Source organism: Taurulus bubalis (assembly GCF_910589615.1).
Source record: "Taurulus bubalis genome assembly, chromosome: 6".
In the NCBI taxonomy this organism is placed as follows: Eukaryota; Metazoa; Chordata; class Actinopteri; order Perciformes; family Cottidae; genus Taurulus; species Taurulus bubalis.
This window is the reverse complement of record NC_136594.1, coordinates 3765762-3779622: the sequence shown is the minus strand read 5'-3', so window position 1 is coordinate 3779622 and position 13861 is coordinate 3765762. Positions and strand designations below refer to the sequence as shown.

The window sequence follows — 13861 nt, the reverse complement described above, 5'->3', positions numbered from 1 at the left end:
ACAAAGTGACCCCAACGAGACTCATGATCCCAAAGAGACACAAAATGACATCAATGACAATAAAGAAACACATAATGACCTCAAAGGGACCCAAACTGACCACGACACGCACATGACGAGAGAAACAAAATGACCACAAAGAGACACAACATGACGAAAGATACAAAATGACCACAAAGAGACAAAAAATGACCCCAAAGAGACACATCATGACCTCAACGAGACACAAAATGACCTCAAAGAGACGCAAATGACGAGAGACACAAAATGACCACAACGAGACACCCAAAGACCTCAAAGAGACACATAATGACCACAAAGAGACACAAAAGGACGACAAAGAGACGCACAACGACCTCAAAGAGACGCACAACGACCTCAAAGAGACACACAACGACCTCAAAGAGACACACAATGACCTCAAAGAGACGCACAACAACCTCAAACTCAAAGAAACGCACACCGACCTCAAAAAGACGCACAGCGACCTCAAACTCAAAGAAACGCACAACGGTCTCAAAGAGACGCAAATGTTAACAATGGGACACACAACGACCTCAAGGAGACGCACAATGACCTCAAAGAGACGCACAATGATCTCAAAGAGACACACAATGATCTCAAAGAGACACACAATGATCTCAAAGAGACACACAACAACCTCAAAGACACAGAACATGACCTCAGAGACACTAAACAACCTCAAAATGACCTCAGAGAGACACAAAATGAACACAAAGAGACGCACAACAACCTCAAAGAGACACCAAATGACCTCAAAGAGACACAAAATGACCACAAAGAGACGCACAACAACCTCAAAGATACACAAAACGACCTCAAAGAGACACAAAACGACCACAAAGAGACACACAACAACCTAAAAGAGACACCAAATGACCTCAAAGAGACACAAAACGACCACAAAGAGACACAAAACGACCACAGAGGTGCACAACAACCTCAAAGAGACGCACAACAACCTCAAAGAGACACAAAATGACCTCAAAGAGACACAAAACGACCTTAAAGAGACGCACAACGACCTCAAAGAGACACCAAACGACCTCAAAGAGACACCAAATGACCTCAAAGAGACACACAACAACCTCAAAGAGACACACAACGACCTCAAAGAGACGCACAACGAACAGACACTGAACTTCCTCCTCTCTTTCCGCCCCGGACACATTCAGGGTGCGCCTCACCGTCTCTGCTGCACCCTGCCACGCACACCGCTGAGCCTCACTGCTGCACACTGGCCTTCTGTCAACAACAGCATTCCTGCTGCAGTCTCTGGATTCTTCACATAGCTTAAGGTGTGTGTGTACGACCACAGTTGTGTGTCGTGACATTACCTTTCAGGAAGGTTTGTACTCAATTAGATAAATACAGTATATCTGCTCTGTGCTTTAACTCCCTGCACCGGGACACGGCGCCCTGCGGCCTGAAGGGGGCGGTAGAGGGCAGTGGTGGGAAAGGACTCGGGACTATTTCTTGTATGAAAGAAGTACACACCAGTGTGTAGAAATACTCTGTTCGTTAAAGCCCTGCATTCAAGATCTTTGTGTAGTACTTTTACTTGAGAGACACAAAATTACCTCAAAGAGATGCACAACAACCTCAAACTCAAAGACACACAACGACCTCAAAGAGACACATAACAACCTCAGAGACACACAACAATCTCAAAGAGACGCACAACGACTTCAAAGAGACACACAACGACCTCAAAGAGACACAACAACCTCAAAGAGACGCACAACGACCTCAAAGAGATGCATAACAACCTCAAAGACACACAACGACCTCAAAGTGACACACAACAACCTCAAAGTGACACACAACAACCTCAAAGAGACACAACATGACCACAAAGAGACGCACAACGACCTCAAAGAGATGCACAACAACCTCAAACTCAAAGACACACAACGACCTCAAAGAGACACACAACAACCTCGGAGACACACAACAATCTCAAAGAGACACAACATGACCACAAAGAGACGCACAACGACCTCAAAGAGACACAACAACCTCAAAGAGACACACAACAACCTCAAAGAGACACAACATGACCACAAAGAGACGCACGACCTCAAAGTGACACACAACGACCTCAAAGTGACACACAACGACCTCAAAGAGACACAACAACCTCAAAGAGACACAACAACCTCAAAGAGACGCACAACCTCAAAGTGACACACAACGACCTCAAAGTGACACACTACGACCTCAAAGAGACGCACAACAACCTCAAAGAGACACAACATGACCACAAAGAGACACAACAACCTTATAGACGCACAACAACCTCAAAGAGACACAAAACAACCTCAAAATGACCCCAAAGACACACAACATTGTGTCACCAGTGTGTAGAAATACTCTGTTCGTTAAAGCCCTGCATTCAAGATCTTTGTGTAGTACTTTTACTTGAGAGACACAAAATTGCCACAAAGAGACGCACAACGACCTCAAAGAGATGCACAACAACCTCAAACTCAAAGACACACAACATTGTGTCACCAGTGTGTAGCAATACTCTGTTCGTTAAAGGCCTGCAGTCAAGATCTTTGTGTAGTACTTTTACTTCAGTGAAATATCAGAGTACCTACCGTCATTTCCAAGTGTTGATGCGACCGTATGATCATTTAGATCAGAGCAATTTGTTGAAATGTATGAAATTGAATGGACCGGTGTTTCTATTATTTCGTCCACCCCATTTAGATCAATGAGGGTTGGCTCAATAAAAGTTATTGTACGCTCTTTATAAATAAATACAAGGACTGTATACGGAAGTACACGCTACTGATGCTTGAAGGGAGCAGAACTCCTCAGTGCTTGTTTCTAAATGTGTAGTCTAGTTGGAGAGGAGTCTGCTCCTGTCAGCTTTAACAACATCAGCTTCATACGTTTCATGTATGAAGCTGAAGCACAAGATGAGGAAATAAAAAAGGAACATACTGAAGCATTTTTTCAAATAGATTCTGTTATTTATTCCTTGTTTTGGGCTACAGGAGGCAACAAAAGGTTACTGACAAACATAAAGTACAACTTCCAGGATTTATGAATGAAATATGCAAAACAACTATATATATATATTTAAAAGAAGAAAAAAAAAAGAGTATCACACTTTGAATGTATGAAATCAGTTTCTAGGTCAGTATTGTTTAGCCCTTGTTCACCTCAACCTGGATGTCAACTCTTGGTAGCCAAAATATTACAAAAATACAGTATTTATATACACTTTTTAAACATTGCACCGTTCATGCCACTCGCAGAAAAGTGCAAACAAAAAATACAGATTTTAATTCTTAGAAATGTCCTCAACAAGGCTTATTACACTTTTTATTTTTTAAAGAGATCTTTAAAGGAACAGTCCTGCATGTTGCGAGTATTCCTCTTTGTTGTCTTCCCAAGTCAGAACTAGTTCAAACCAGATTAACCTGCTTTAGTTCCAGTAGTCCTTCAAAAATGATATTGACATTTGTAAATACTCTAATAACTAAAAATACAGCCTGAACACAAACAAACTAACGTCGTTGTTTATTCGAAAAGTCTTTTTCAAAGCGGCCGTGTAACGAAACACCGTTTCCCAGAAGCTCCCGACATTCAGCTCTTTATATTATTTCAGAACAAAATGATCAAAAACCGTCACGTGCACAAAGCCAGCAGTCAATCACTCGTGTTTATTTCAGACCTTATTTCAGTAATTAAAGATGTGTGGTGCCTACACAATAGGTGTATGCTAATAAGATGTCTCAGAGTTGGAGGAAGGTGCAAATATATAATATATATTTTAGTTTTCTTCTTACTTGCGATAGAGCTGGGCTAGCAGTTTCCCCCTGCTTCCAGTAATTGTGCTAAGCTAGGCTAAACACACGCTGGAGATTAAAGCTGCAGCTCCTAGTACTCTGACCACCAGGGAACAGCCATCCCATAATACTCATCAGTGCAACACCAATGTAACCGTCTGCTTTGTCATTTTCTCAGTTCAATAAATAAACATTTTTAGGTCAAACTGATTTTTGCAAATTTCCAATTTAGTTATTTTTTTTTTTTTTTTATTGAACAAGAAAAATGCTTTTTTTCAAAACAGTCGTGTGCCGCTGTAATAGATAATAAAACTTGTGCACGACAGCAGGGTAAACAGTTTTTGACCACCAAGGCACCGGACCCGGAGCTCATTTAATACTGACATCTAGCGAGGACGCTTTGGTAATTAGACGACACCACAAAGGATCACCTGTCGAGAACTGAATGCCTAAAGTTCTGAAAAGGAGAAGAGAGACTTTTAAATGCCGAGAACTAAAAACAAAACAAAAAAAGGACTCCTGTGCAGCTGGCGGCCTTTAACCTCCGAGTGGTTGTAGTCAGGAAGAAACCGAGATATCGAACCACAAAGAAAAGGAGACGTCCGAGGCTACGCCTCCGCCTTCTCTTGAGCGGTGCCCGTCACCAGCAGCAGGTTGCAGGCCGTGAACTGGACGTTCAGCACGTTGCTGGTGCTCCCGCTGTACAGTCCCACCAGCTCGCCGGACGAGCCGTCGGCCGGCGTCCCGCCGTGGGAGTTCCGGATGTCCCACACCCGGACCGAGTTGTCTATAGAGGACGACGCCACCAGGCTGCTGTCGGGGCTGAAGGACAGGCTGGTGACGCTGTCCGTGTGTCCCCGCAGGTCTTTGGACAGCGTCCCCGAGGACAGGTCCCACAGCTTCACCCTCTGGTCCTCGCCGGCGGACGCCAAGTACTTCCCGTCGGGCGAGAAGGCGAGCGCCAGCACGGGGCCGCGGTGGCCCGTGAAGAGGCGGACGGACGCCCCCTGCTGGGTGCTCCACAGCCGCACGGTCTTGTCCGTGGAGCCGGTGGCCAGGTAGTTGGAGTTGGGGTGGAATTTGACGCAGTCGACGTCGGCCAGGTGCCCAGCGTACAGCCGCAGCGGGTAGGTGCGGGAGAACGTCCAGAGGCGGGCCGTGCGGTCGTGGGAGCCGCTGGCGAAGTAGAGGCTGCAGGGGCTCACGTCCACGTCCCACACCGGGTAGGCGTGGCCCCGGTACAGCGCCGTGTTGGAGAAGCTGCCCAGGTCCCAGTAGCGGATGGTCGTGTCCTCGGAGCAGGACAGCAGGCCGGAGCTGTCCGTCAGGAAGGCGGTGCGGAACACCGGGCCGCTGTGACCCCGCAGCGTCTTGATCTCGCTGCCGGAGCCGTCTTCCTCCTCCGCCTGCGGGGAAACGGAAAGGTTCAATACTTTATAGAAAAACAGGCAATTTAAAAAAGCAATGATACGTTTCTCTTTTTGGGCTGAAAGCAACAATTCTATTCATTCGATGTTATTTCCTCATGTCAGAAACATTATCCGGTCGACCAAGAAGACAACTTTTAAATGTCTGTCTTTGTCCAAAACTCAAATTTTGAAGATCATAGAAATAAGCTAAAAAAAAGCTGGACTCAGAGAATTTTTGGGTCAATTACGCTGTTGAGGAAAAATTTTAAATATTCTGTGGGTCGGGCTTCTCAAATATGAGGATTTATTGCTTTTTGCAGCCGTTTATTTAATTATATTATTAGTTTTAAACGATGAAAAAAAAGAAGTTAAAATTCACATTGGAAAAAGCTGGAAGCAGCGAAGGAAACATTTTAAATAATCTGTGGGTCGGGCTTCTCAAATATGAGGATTTGCTGCTTTTTACAGCCGTTTAATTCATTATCTTTGGGTTTTAAATGATCATTTAGACAAAACTGGCCATTTTAAAAACAGCATTCAGGACTCTGGAAACCTTTTTTTTTTACTTCATGAAACAAAAGAGTAGTACTTGACTGAACAAAAGCCATAATAAGCTATGCATATCACAAATTGTAAAAAAAAAACAAAGTCAACTGCACAGTCTACTCTCTTACTGACTGAAACCAGCCGTGATTAAACACATTAAAAACAACCGTCCCTCCACTCACCTCGTCCTCCAGCACGTCACAGGCCAGGTGGATGAGCGACACGTCGGCCCGATGCGCTTTGGCCTTCAGCTTTCTGGCTCGCAGGCTCCACAGTTTCACCGTGGAGCTGTCGAAGCCGGCGGCCAGCAGCCGGCTGTCGGCCGACACCTCGGCGGTGTTCAGCGTGTGCTCCGTGTGGTGGAAGGCGTAGAAGCACACGGTGGTGAGCGTGGGCGGCCCCTCGCGGACCTTCTTGATGCAGTCCTGCAGGGTCTCCAGGGCCGCCTCGCTCTGCGGGACCCCCGCCGGGACCTCCACCCCGTCGGCGCCCTGCGCCCCGTCCACCCCGGCCCAGGAGGAGGAGGAGGTGGAGATCGGGGCGGCGGTCGCCCCTCCGGCGGCGGCGGCAGCGGCTCCTCCGTACAGCTGGTAGTCCGTGCGCCTCGAGGCCGTGACCTCCACCTGCAGGTGCGTGCTCAGGGCCCTGCAGAGGGCGCTGTTGTCCTCGCTCTGCAGGTAGCGCAGCAGGTAGCCGTACGCCGGCTCCGCCAGGTGCACCACGTACTTGTGCTCCAGGAAGGCGCTCAGCTTGGGGTTGGCCGCCACGTCCTGAGCGGTGAGAACGTGGCGCAGCTGCTCGATGGTGGCGCGCTGCTCGCCGTCCTGCAGGAAGGCGCCGTGGAAACGACTGTAGAAACCGTCCACCGCCCCCTTCAGGCCGCAGTGCACCAGGTCCAGGTGGAGGTAGACGAAGAGCGGGTACAGGACGCTGCTCACTTCCTTCGCCCAGGATATGTCCGTTTCTGATTAATGGGAAATGAAAAACATTTAAACGGCTGGTAATAAAATAATCATGTATTAGTGCCAGTGGGGAAATTGTAGGATTACAGCAGCAATGCACACAAGAGACACATAGTAAATTAAAAAATATCAAGTAATAATAAAAACAGTGAAGAAGAAAAATACAGTAGCAATATTAAGTTACATATACAGACGGAATCAAAAAAAGCATATAAAAGTACTTAAATGTATTTATATTGCACCAGATGAGTGCAATTAAAGTGGTCAAAGTGATGTGGTAAACAGGAACACACACACACACAGAGCTGAGGATCTCAGTGACAGGTGCAGCAGGAGTGTGAAACACACACACACACGGCTGAGGAATCGTGTGATACCTGACAGAAAGGAGCGCAGCCTGGAGTACTGGGTCTCGTACTGCTGGGGGTCAGACTGGCACGGCGCCGCAGAGACGATGTTGGTGGAGCCCGACTCCGTCTGCACTGCTCAGGGAAACAGGAAGAGGGACATGAAGGGAGACCAGAAACTTCAAATGCATTTAAAAATCAGCTTGGCACAAAGCCACAATAATTAAAAAAAACACCTGTGCGGGTATTTAGAGGGCTTTAATGTATACTAATGCATTAAATTAAATACAGGTGACATGACACACGCCACCACCTCACCTGTGAGACTGGCAGCCATCTCCTCCGCAGACTGGAGCAGCTTGGTTCCCTTCAGAGAGCCGTCGGTGTCCACATACTGCCGCCGCTTCAGGTACTGAGCCACCGCGTACTGGATCTGCTCAGTGCGAACCCGCTTCATGACCTGAGGGGGGGACACACGGGGTCACACACCTGAGAGGAGAGCACACACCTGTCCAACACGGTGAAACACGGTGTGCGTATGTGTGTGTGTGCACGTCTGCCTCCATTTTTTTTCTGAGGCGTTAAAACACGCTAAATACACCATTTTCTGATGATATAAACAAACGTGGCGGCGCGAGACGAACGCGGAAGCCCGAAACGACGCGTTGTTTACGCGTTAATCCAGTGTGAAGACGCGGCTGGCTCCTCCGTTAAGGAGGATGAAGCTGAGCTAACCCGAGCTAACTGAGCGCCAGCGGGCCTGGCGGCTCCAAACTTTACGCGGGATCGATCCCGGTTCCGCGGCTCCAACGGTCGGTCGGTACTCACTGCATATCGGGCGGTTCCTCTCCGTGCTCCGGGGCTGTGCGCGAGCGTAGCGAGGAGGGTTGAACGCGACCTCGGTTCCTAGCTGAAGCTATGTCGCCGCGCCATCGTGGTCTTCCGCCCCCCCCGGTCAGCCTCCATCAAAACCAGCTTTCATCTCTGATGGGGGAACGAACGGCTATCGGGGATCGACTCGTCGCCCTGGCTCCCGCCGTTAGCATCACAAGGTGAATGTGACGGCGATCTACTACTTTTGTCTGGATTTTTTTTTCTTTTTTCTTCTTCTCGCAATTTGAACCAAACTCACAGAAACTTCGTTGAATAATTAAGAGAAATAAGAGCGAGTGGACGTCGGTCACTAAATAGCTAATGTTATTCATTAAAATGTCAACTTGTAGGAGTAGTTCGCACTCTGTTTTTTAAGTTTAATTTAATTTCCTAAATAATACTCTGTGCTTTTTTGCTGTACATATCTTTCATCCCAGCTATTTTAATTGTATTTGTATTGAATTGTATTTGTATTTTTTGTATATATCTCTCATCCCTGTTGTTTTTAATATGTTGTTTTTAGTCTGTAAATTGCTGCTACTCTGACAACAAATTTCTCCTTGGGGATTAATAAAGTGTATATATATATATTCATTCATTCAATATCAGAAATATGCTGGGTTGATATAGATAAATAGATAGATACTTTATTAATCCCCAAGGGGAAATTTGTAGTCATAGTAGCGCCTTACAACTTGAAGATACAAATAAACACACAACATAAAAGATAAAATATATATATAAAGAAGCAACAGGGATGAAAGATATATACAAAACAAAATACTAAAATACTTTATTAATCCCTCTAGGAGATTTGTTTTCGCTACAGCAGCATTTATACATGTAAGCAATACTATATATAAAAAATAGAATAATAAGAAAAATGCACAATATATACAAATAATTTAACAATATTCAATTAAATCAACTAACAAGGCAAACAAAACAATAGTGCATAGATGTAGCCAAGCAAACAAACAACAGGGTAACGGTGTTGAGTGTTGAGTGATTGCTTTGGCCAGAGGTGATTTTTGGTGTGTTGATTTATTCGTCCAGTGGTGGAGTCCAAGTAGTGATGCCACAAAATAGTAATAACAAATATATATAAAATAGAAATACTTAAAGTATAATAAGTCAAATGAACATTCAGATTGGTAAAATTCACATTTCTTAATACTATATATCTTAGTGTTGGATTATAATCACTGATTCATTCATGTATAACGTTGTATACACAGTCTATAGTTTCACCATTTTAATGTTGAAGCAGTTAAAGTAGGGGCTATTTTTAACTTCATAATACACAGCGAGCAAATCGATAATAATACATAGTTTTATTTGTCGATTTATATTCTGTATTAATAATCTGAATCTGCAAAGTACCTAAAGCTGTCAGACAAGTATAGTAGAGTAAAATACAGTACATTTCACCAGTGTTTGAAGTATATATATATTTTTTTATTATTAAAATTAATAACAGACATCTTTCCATTCAGATAGTTCTTGTTTTTGTTGTCAAGTTTCTTTAAATATATATATATATACATATATATATACATACATATATATATATATATATGTATGTATATATATATATATATATATATAATTATAAATACATATATATATTATGTTTTATATATTTTTATAATTATAAATATATAATTTTAAATATGTATTTATATGTATTTATACATTTCTTATTAAAGAAACTTGACAAAAACAAGAACTATCCGAATGGAAAGATGCCTGTTATTAATTTTAATTAAAAAAAAAATATTTCAAACACTGGTGAAAAAAAAAAATATATATATATATATATATATGTGTGTGTGTGTGTGTGTGTGTGTGTGTGTGTGTGTGTGTGTGTGTGTGTGTGTGTGTGTGTGTGTGTGTGTGTGTAAAAATACAGCAACTTCTTTTTAAGTCGTTTTTGCGATGGGCGGGACTTTCCGTCGCACAGTGATGACGCGTATTTCGAGCGACTGCACCGCGCGCTGTTTGGACTAGTAACTGTTGACGGCGCTAACACAGTTGTTTCCCGGCTAAACTTCGCACCCATTCCTCTCCCGTCCAGCAGTCCTCGCCCCGCAGCGGACATGTTCACCCCCCGAGCCGCGCCGAGCTCCGGCCGCCGGCAGCAGGGCCGCGCCGCCGGGAGGAAGAGCCTCTCCGCGGCCAGCAGCCTGCTGTTCTCCTCCCCGCGCAGGACCGGGCTGTCGGCGAGGTGAGTGGAAGCACTGAAGGGCAGCTAGCTGTGTTGTATGTGTGTGTATGTACATGTACATCAACAATATATACATATATACTCAACTGGTATTTATTTAGCCCCACTTGGCTACACATAATGGAGTCAAATACAATAACCCTATTGTAAACATGGTTAAAACGTTCACTTTATTAACAGTGATTCAAGTTTGTGGTCTTCTGTTGCTGTTTTTTAGTTTAGTTCACCCCATTTATATTAATGAGGGTTAATATTAAGAAACATATCTTAATTATTATCAAAAGTGTTAGTGATATTTATGCTAGTTTCATCTTGCCTACTACTCATTATATGAATCATTTCTGTCACATGCATTGCCTATGTTATGTTGTTCATGCTGTACACATGACCTCTACCTGAAAATGTCTTACGGTCATGGAAAACCTGGGAAAGTCATGGAATTTTAAAATGGTTATTTCCAGGCCTGGAAAAGTCCTTGGAAAAAAAATAAAATAAAACAAAAGTGTTGTAAAAGTCATGTAAATGTGTTATATTCATGTGTTCATGACGTTCATTTACGCTGAGTTTGAAATAATGAATATGCTTTTAAAAGAAAGACTCAAAATATAAGCAGGCATACATACAGGCATCTATATAAATGTTTATTCTTTTAATCAAACTATTGTCTCATTCATTTGTGTCATTTAAGGTTTACTGTATGCTTTGTGTTCTCATTGTTAGTTTAAATACTACATTTACTCACTTTTTACTGTTTACACCCAGATTTCACTAAATGTTTGCTCATGGACATTTGGTTTAAAGTCATGGAAAAGTCATGAAATCCATTGGTCAAAGTGTGTATGAACCCTGGGATGTTTAACTCTCCTTTAGGTCGACGCCCACCAGGGTGCAGAGCCATTCGGCTGCAGACTCGATCAACTACGACGTGCAGACCTTCGGCTCATCGCTGCCGGTCAAAGTGATGGAGGCGCTGACGATGGCTGATGGTAAAGAAAACCCCCGTCTCTGTTGGGGGAAATTCACTTCCTGTTCCTTGTTGTTGAATTAAAAACAGCATTGCATTGTCCCTCTAGTTGACGACCAGATCTCGGTGAAGGTGGATGAGAGCGGCTGGGCCTGGATGGTTTGTGGAGAGAGGCTGATCATCTGGAAGATCTGCCAGACCGCGGTGGCCAAGGTACAGTCGAAAGTCTAGAGAATTAAAGCTGCAAAGTGTCGGTTAACATCAAACCTCTTCTTCTTCTTTAGTTTTTTTTAGCCAAGCATATTCATTTAATTTAGTTTCAGTTCACGGCGACATCTTTCACTGCTTACTTTAGTTTTATTTGACTGTACTGATGTTGCAGACGCTCCTCCTCTCTTATTTCGTAAATCCATCATCAACACTTTTTGATAACTGATTGATTGTTTACGTCAGCTACATTCTAAAGGTTTCCAGCTTCTCAGTTGTGAAGATTTGCTAGTTAAGTCTGCGTCACATGGTTGTTTTAAATTACAACTTTTTGGTGTTTTACTGTCTGTTTGAAGACGTCGCCAAGGGCTCTGAGAAACTGTGATGCTAATTTTTCAATATTTTCTCATGCATCAAAATGTAGTTAACAGCCTAATCTACTGAAAGTGATCGTTATTCGCAGCTAGAGCTGGAACAATATAGGATTAGATCGCAATAAAAAAATTTAAAAGATTCACAATAAGTTGATTGTTGTAAATTACCATCATGAGCGACTTGAAAAAATCTTCCTAGTTTGCTATAATGGTAGAGAAGTCATTTATACCTTTATTAATACAGAGGAACTGTATTATTTATGATTACTTTATTTAAGATAGTTTGTTTTTCATAAAAAAAGTGTGTTATACAAAACATTGTTTTGTCTCTTAACAAAATTTAAGCTAACGTGACTCTAATATGTTAACCCTTTAAAAACCATGGAACCAATTTTGTCTCTAGACCTTTTTTTCTTTTTCTCTGTGTTTGAGTCGTCGTAGGAACCCCAAATTAATTCCAATACTTGTGTTTATTGTATGTATTTGTTAAGCAAAGTCTTGGGGGAAAAAATGTATATCTGCAAAAAAAAAAAACCTTTTAAAAGATATTTTGATCATAACTGAACATCCAGCACGATATGAGCAAGATTCCCTAAAAGTGCCTCTTTGAGCCGTCACCGAGTTTTTCAAGCTGTATTATGGAGCCTTAACAACAGCCCACGTGTGTGTTCTCCTGCAGCTGTCGGTGTGTAAGGAGCTGCAGCTGCCCGGCAGCGAGTACAGCTACACCGCCGACCTCGTGGCCGTGTCGTCCGCCGCCCCGCTGGAGACGGCCCCCGTTCAGTCCATCTCCGTCCTGGCCGTGGCCGCGGAGGGAACGGCCCGCCTGTGGACCAGCCTGGCCCAGGAGGGCAACTACACGGAGACGGACGTGGACCTGGGAGATCTCTGCAACTTTGTCGTTGCCGTCACTGTCAGTAAATCTGATTTTATTTTTATGTCTTTGCAGTTGAAACCTCTAACTCAGTGGTTCTCAAACTTTTTCTGTCACGCTCTGCACGCCCCTCTGCACGCCCCAGCATGAACATTTTTCATGCCCCTGGTTCTCAAACTTTCATGCCCCTGGGGGCATGAACATTTTTCTTCCTCCAAAGTGGGGCGTGACAGAAAAAGTTTGAGAACCAGTGGTTTAGTTCAAAATTCATTGATTTTAACCATTTTGTTAGAATTTTGTTCGGGCAACAAAATTCTAACAAAATGGTCCATGCTGCATTTTTATTTACTTTTTGTGACTCCTCCATCCGTGCCTTTTTCAAATAATAGAATAAAGAAAATTTAAATCACTTTCAAGTAAACCAGATCGCTCGACAAAAACTAATAACATGTGCAATCACTTTGTTAGAACAATGCAAATAAAGTTCTATCTGTGCAAAAAATATCTGAGATATATATATATATATATATATATATATATATATATTGTGGCTGCAATTAACCTGTTTTGCACTGAATATAAAGATCATAACAAGAACGTTCAACTTGTGTTAAACAAAATGAGTGCAGATATGTGTGAGGATGGGTCAAATGCAGAGAATAATGTTCCCACTCTGGGATTAATAAAGGATTATGAAAAAATATGTAAAAAAAGAAGAAATAAAATCTTCCCGCGCCCCACCTGTAATACCTCCGCACCCCACTAGAGGGTCGCGCCCCACAGTTTGAGAACCACTGCTCTAACTTGACTGTAAAACCGCACTACTAGTGAATCCATATCGCTAGCCCCTCTTTTATTTTATCTGCTATATTTTCCGTCTTCATTCCTGACTCTGCGCTCCTCTCAGGGCGGAAGCTTCATCCTGTCCTCCATGAAGAGTCGGCTGGTGAGGGCGAGTGCCGATTCCTCGGGGAAGCTGCAGTACCGAGCGCTGCAGCAGGGTCAGGGCGTGCTCTCCGGCATCGGGCGCCGCGTCTCCAGCCTGTTCGGCATCCTCTCCCCGCCGGCCAACGACACCGTGAGTCCCGCTGACGGGTTTTTACCGTAAAGTGGAGTTCAGGGGGCGGTGGGCAGATTTTAATGATCCCTAAAAATAATCCTGACGCAATAAACTGAAGTTAATAATTACACAACCTGCTACAGAAGCTCTTCATTGAAGGACTCAATAGTCCTCCATTTAAATCTAGATTTAGA

The 13861-nt window shown here is 43.5% G+C and overlaps 2 protein-coding genes across 2 annotated transcripts in view; one reads left to right on the top strand and one right to left on the bottom strand.

Moving 5' to 3' along the window:
• Positions 1 to 2989: 2989 nt before the first annotated feature.
• taf5l (TAF5-like RNA polymerase II, p300/CBP-associated factor (PCAF)-associated factor) lies at positions 2990 to 8025 on the bottom strand. The gene is made up of 5 exons (XM_079219741.1): positions 7917 to 8025; positions 7407 to 7548; positions 7119 to 7223; positions 5962 to 6743; positions 2990 to 5230 (listed from the first exon to the last, which is right to left on the bottom strand). The coding sequence occupies exons 2-5, from the start codon at positions 7543 to 7545 to the stop codon at positions 4433 to 4435; spliced, it is 1824 nt and encodes a 607-aa protein (XP_079075867.1). The 5' UTR covers positions 7546 to 7548; positions 7917 to 8025; the 3' UTR covers positions 2990 to 4432.
• A 2035-nt stretch (positions 8026 to 10060) lies between these two features.
• nup133 (nucleoporin 133) overlaps positions 10061 to 13861 on the top strand; it is a gene marked incomplete at its 5' end in the record, with an annotated part of 22918 nt that continues 19117 nt past the window's right edge. Inside the window, 5 exons of the mRNA XM_079220359.1 lie at positions 10061 to 10188; positions 11059 to 11174; positions 11262 to 11365; positions 12413 to 12646; positions 13515 to 13685. Coding sequence (XP_079076485.1) covers positions 10061 to 10188; positions 11059 to 11174; positions 11262 to 11365; positions 12413 to 12646; positions 13515 to 13685 — 753 coding nt within the window. The remainder of the gene's footprint in view (positions 10189 to 11058; positions 11175 to 11261; positions 11366 to 12412; positions 12647 to 13514; positions 13686 to 13861) is intronic.

What these genes read in the sequence shown, in the direction of transcription:
- taf5l (XM_079219741.1), bottom strand. Translation starts at nt 7,545, where the DNA reads ATGAAGCGGGTTCGCACTGAGCAGATCCAGTACGCGGTGGCTCAGTAC. An exon ending in GATGGCTGCCAGTCTCACAG is followed by an intron (nt 7,224 to 7,406) that starts GTGAGGTGGTGG and finishes TTCCCTGAGCAG; the next exon opens with TGCAGACGGAGTCGGGCTCC. An exon ending in GCTGCGCTCCTTTCTGTCAG is followed by an intron (nt 6,744 to 7,118) that starts GTATCACACGAT and finishes CCCATTAATCAG; the next exon opens with AAACGGACATATCCTGGGCG.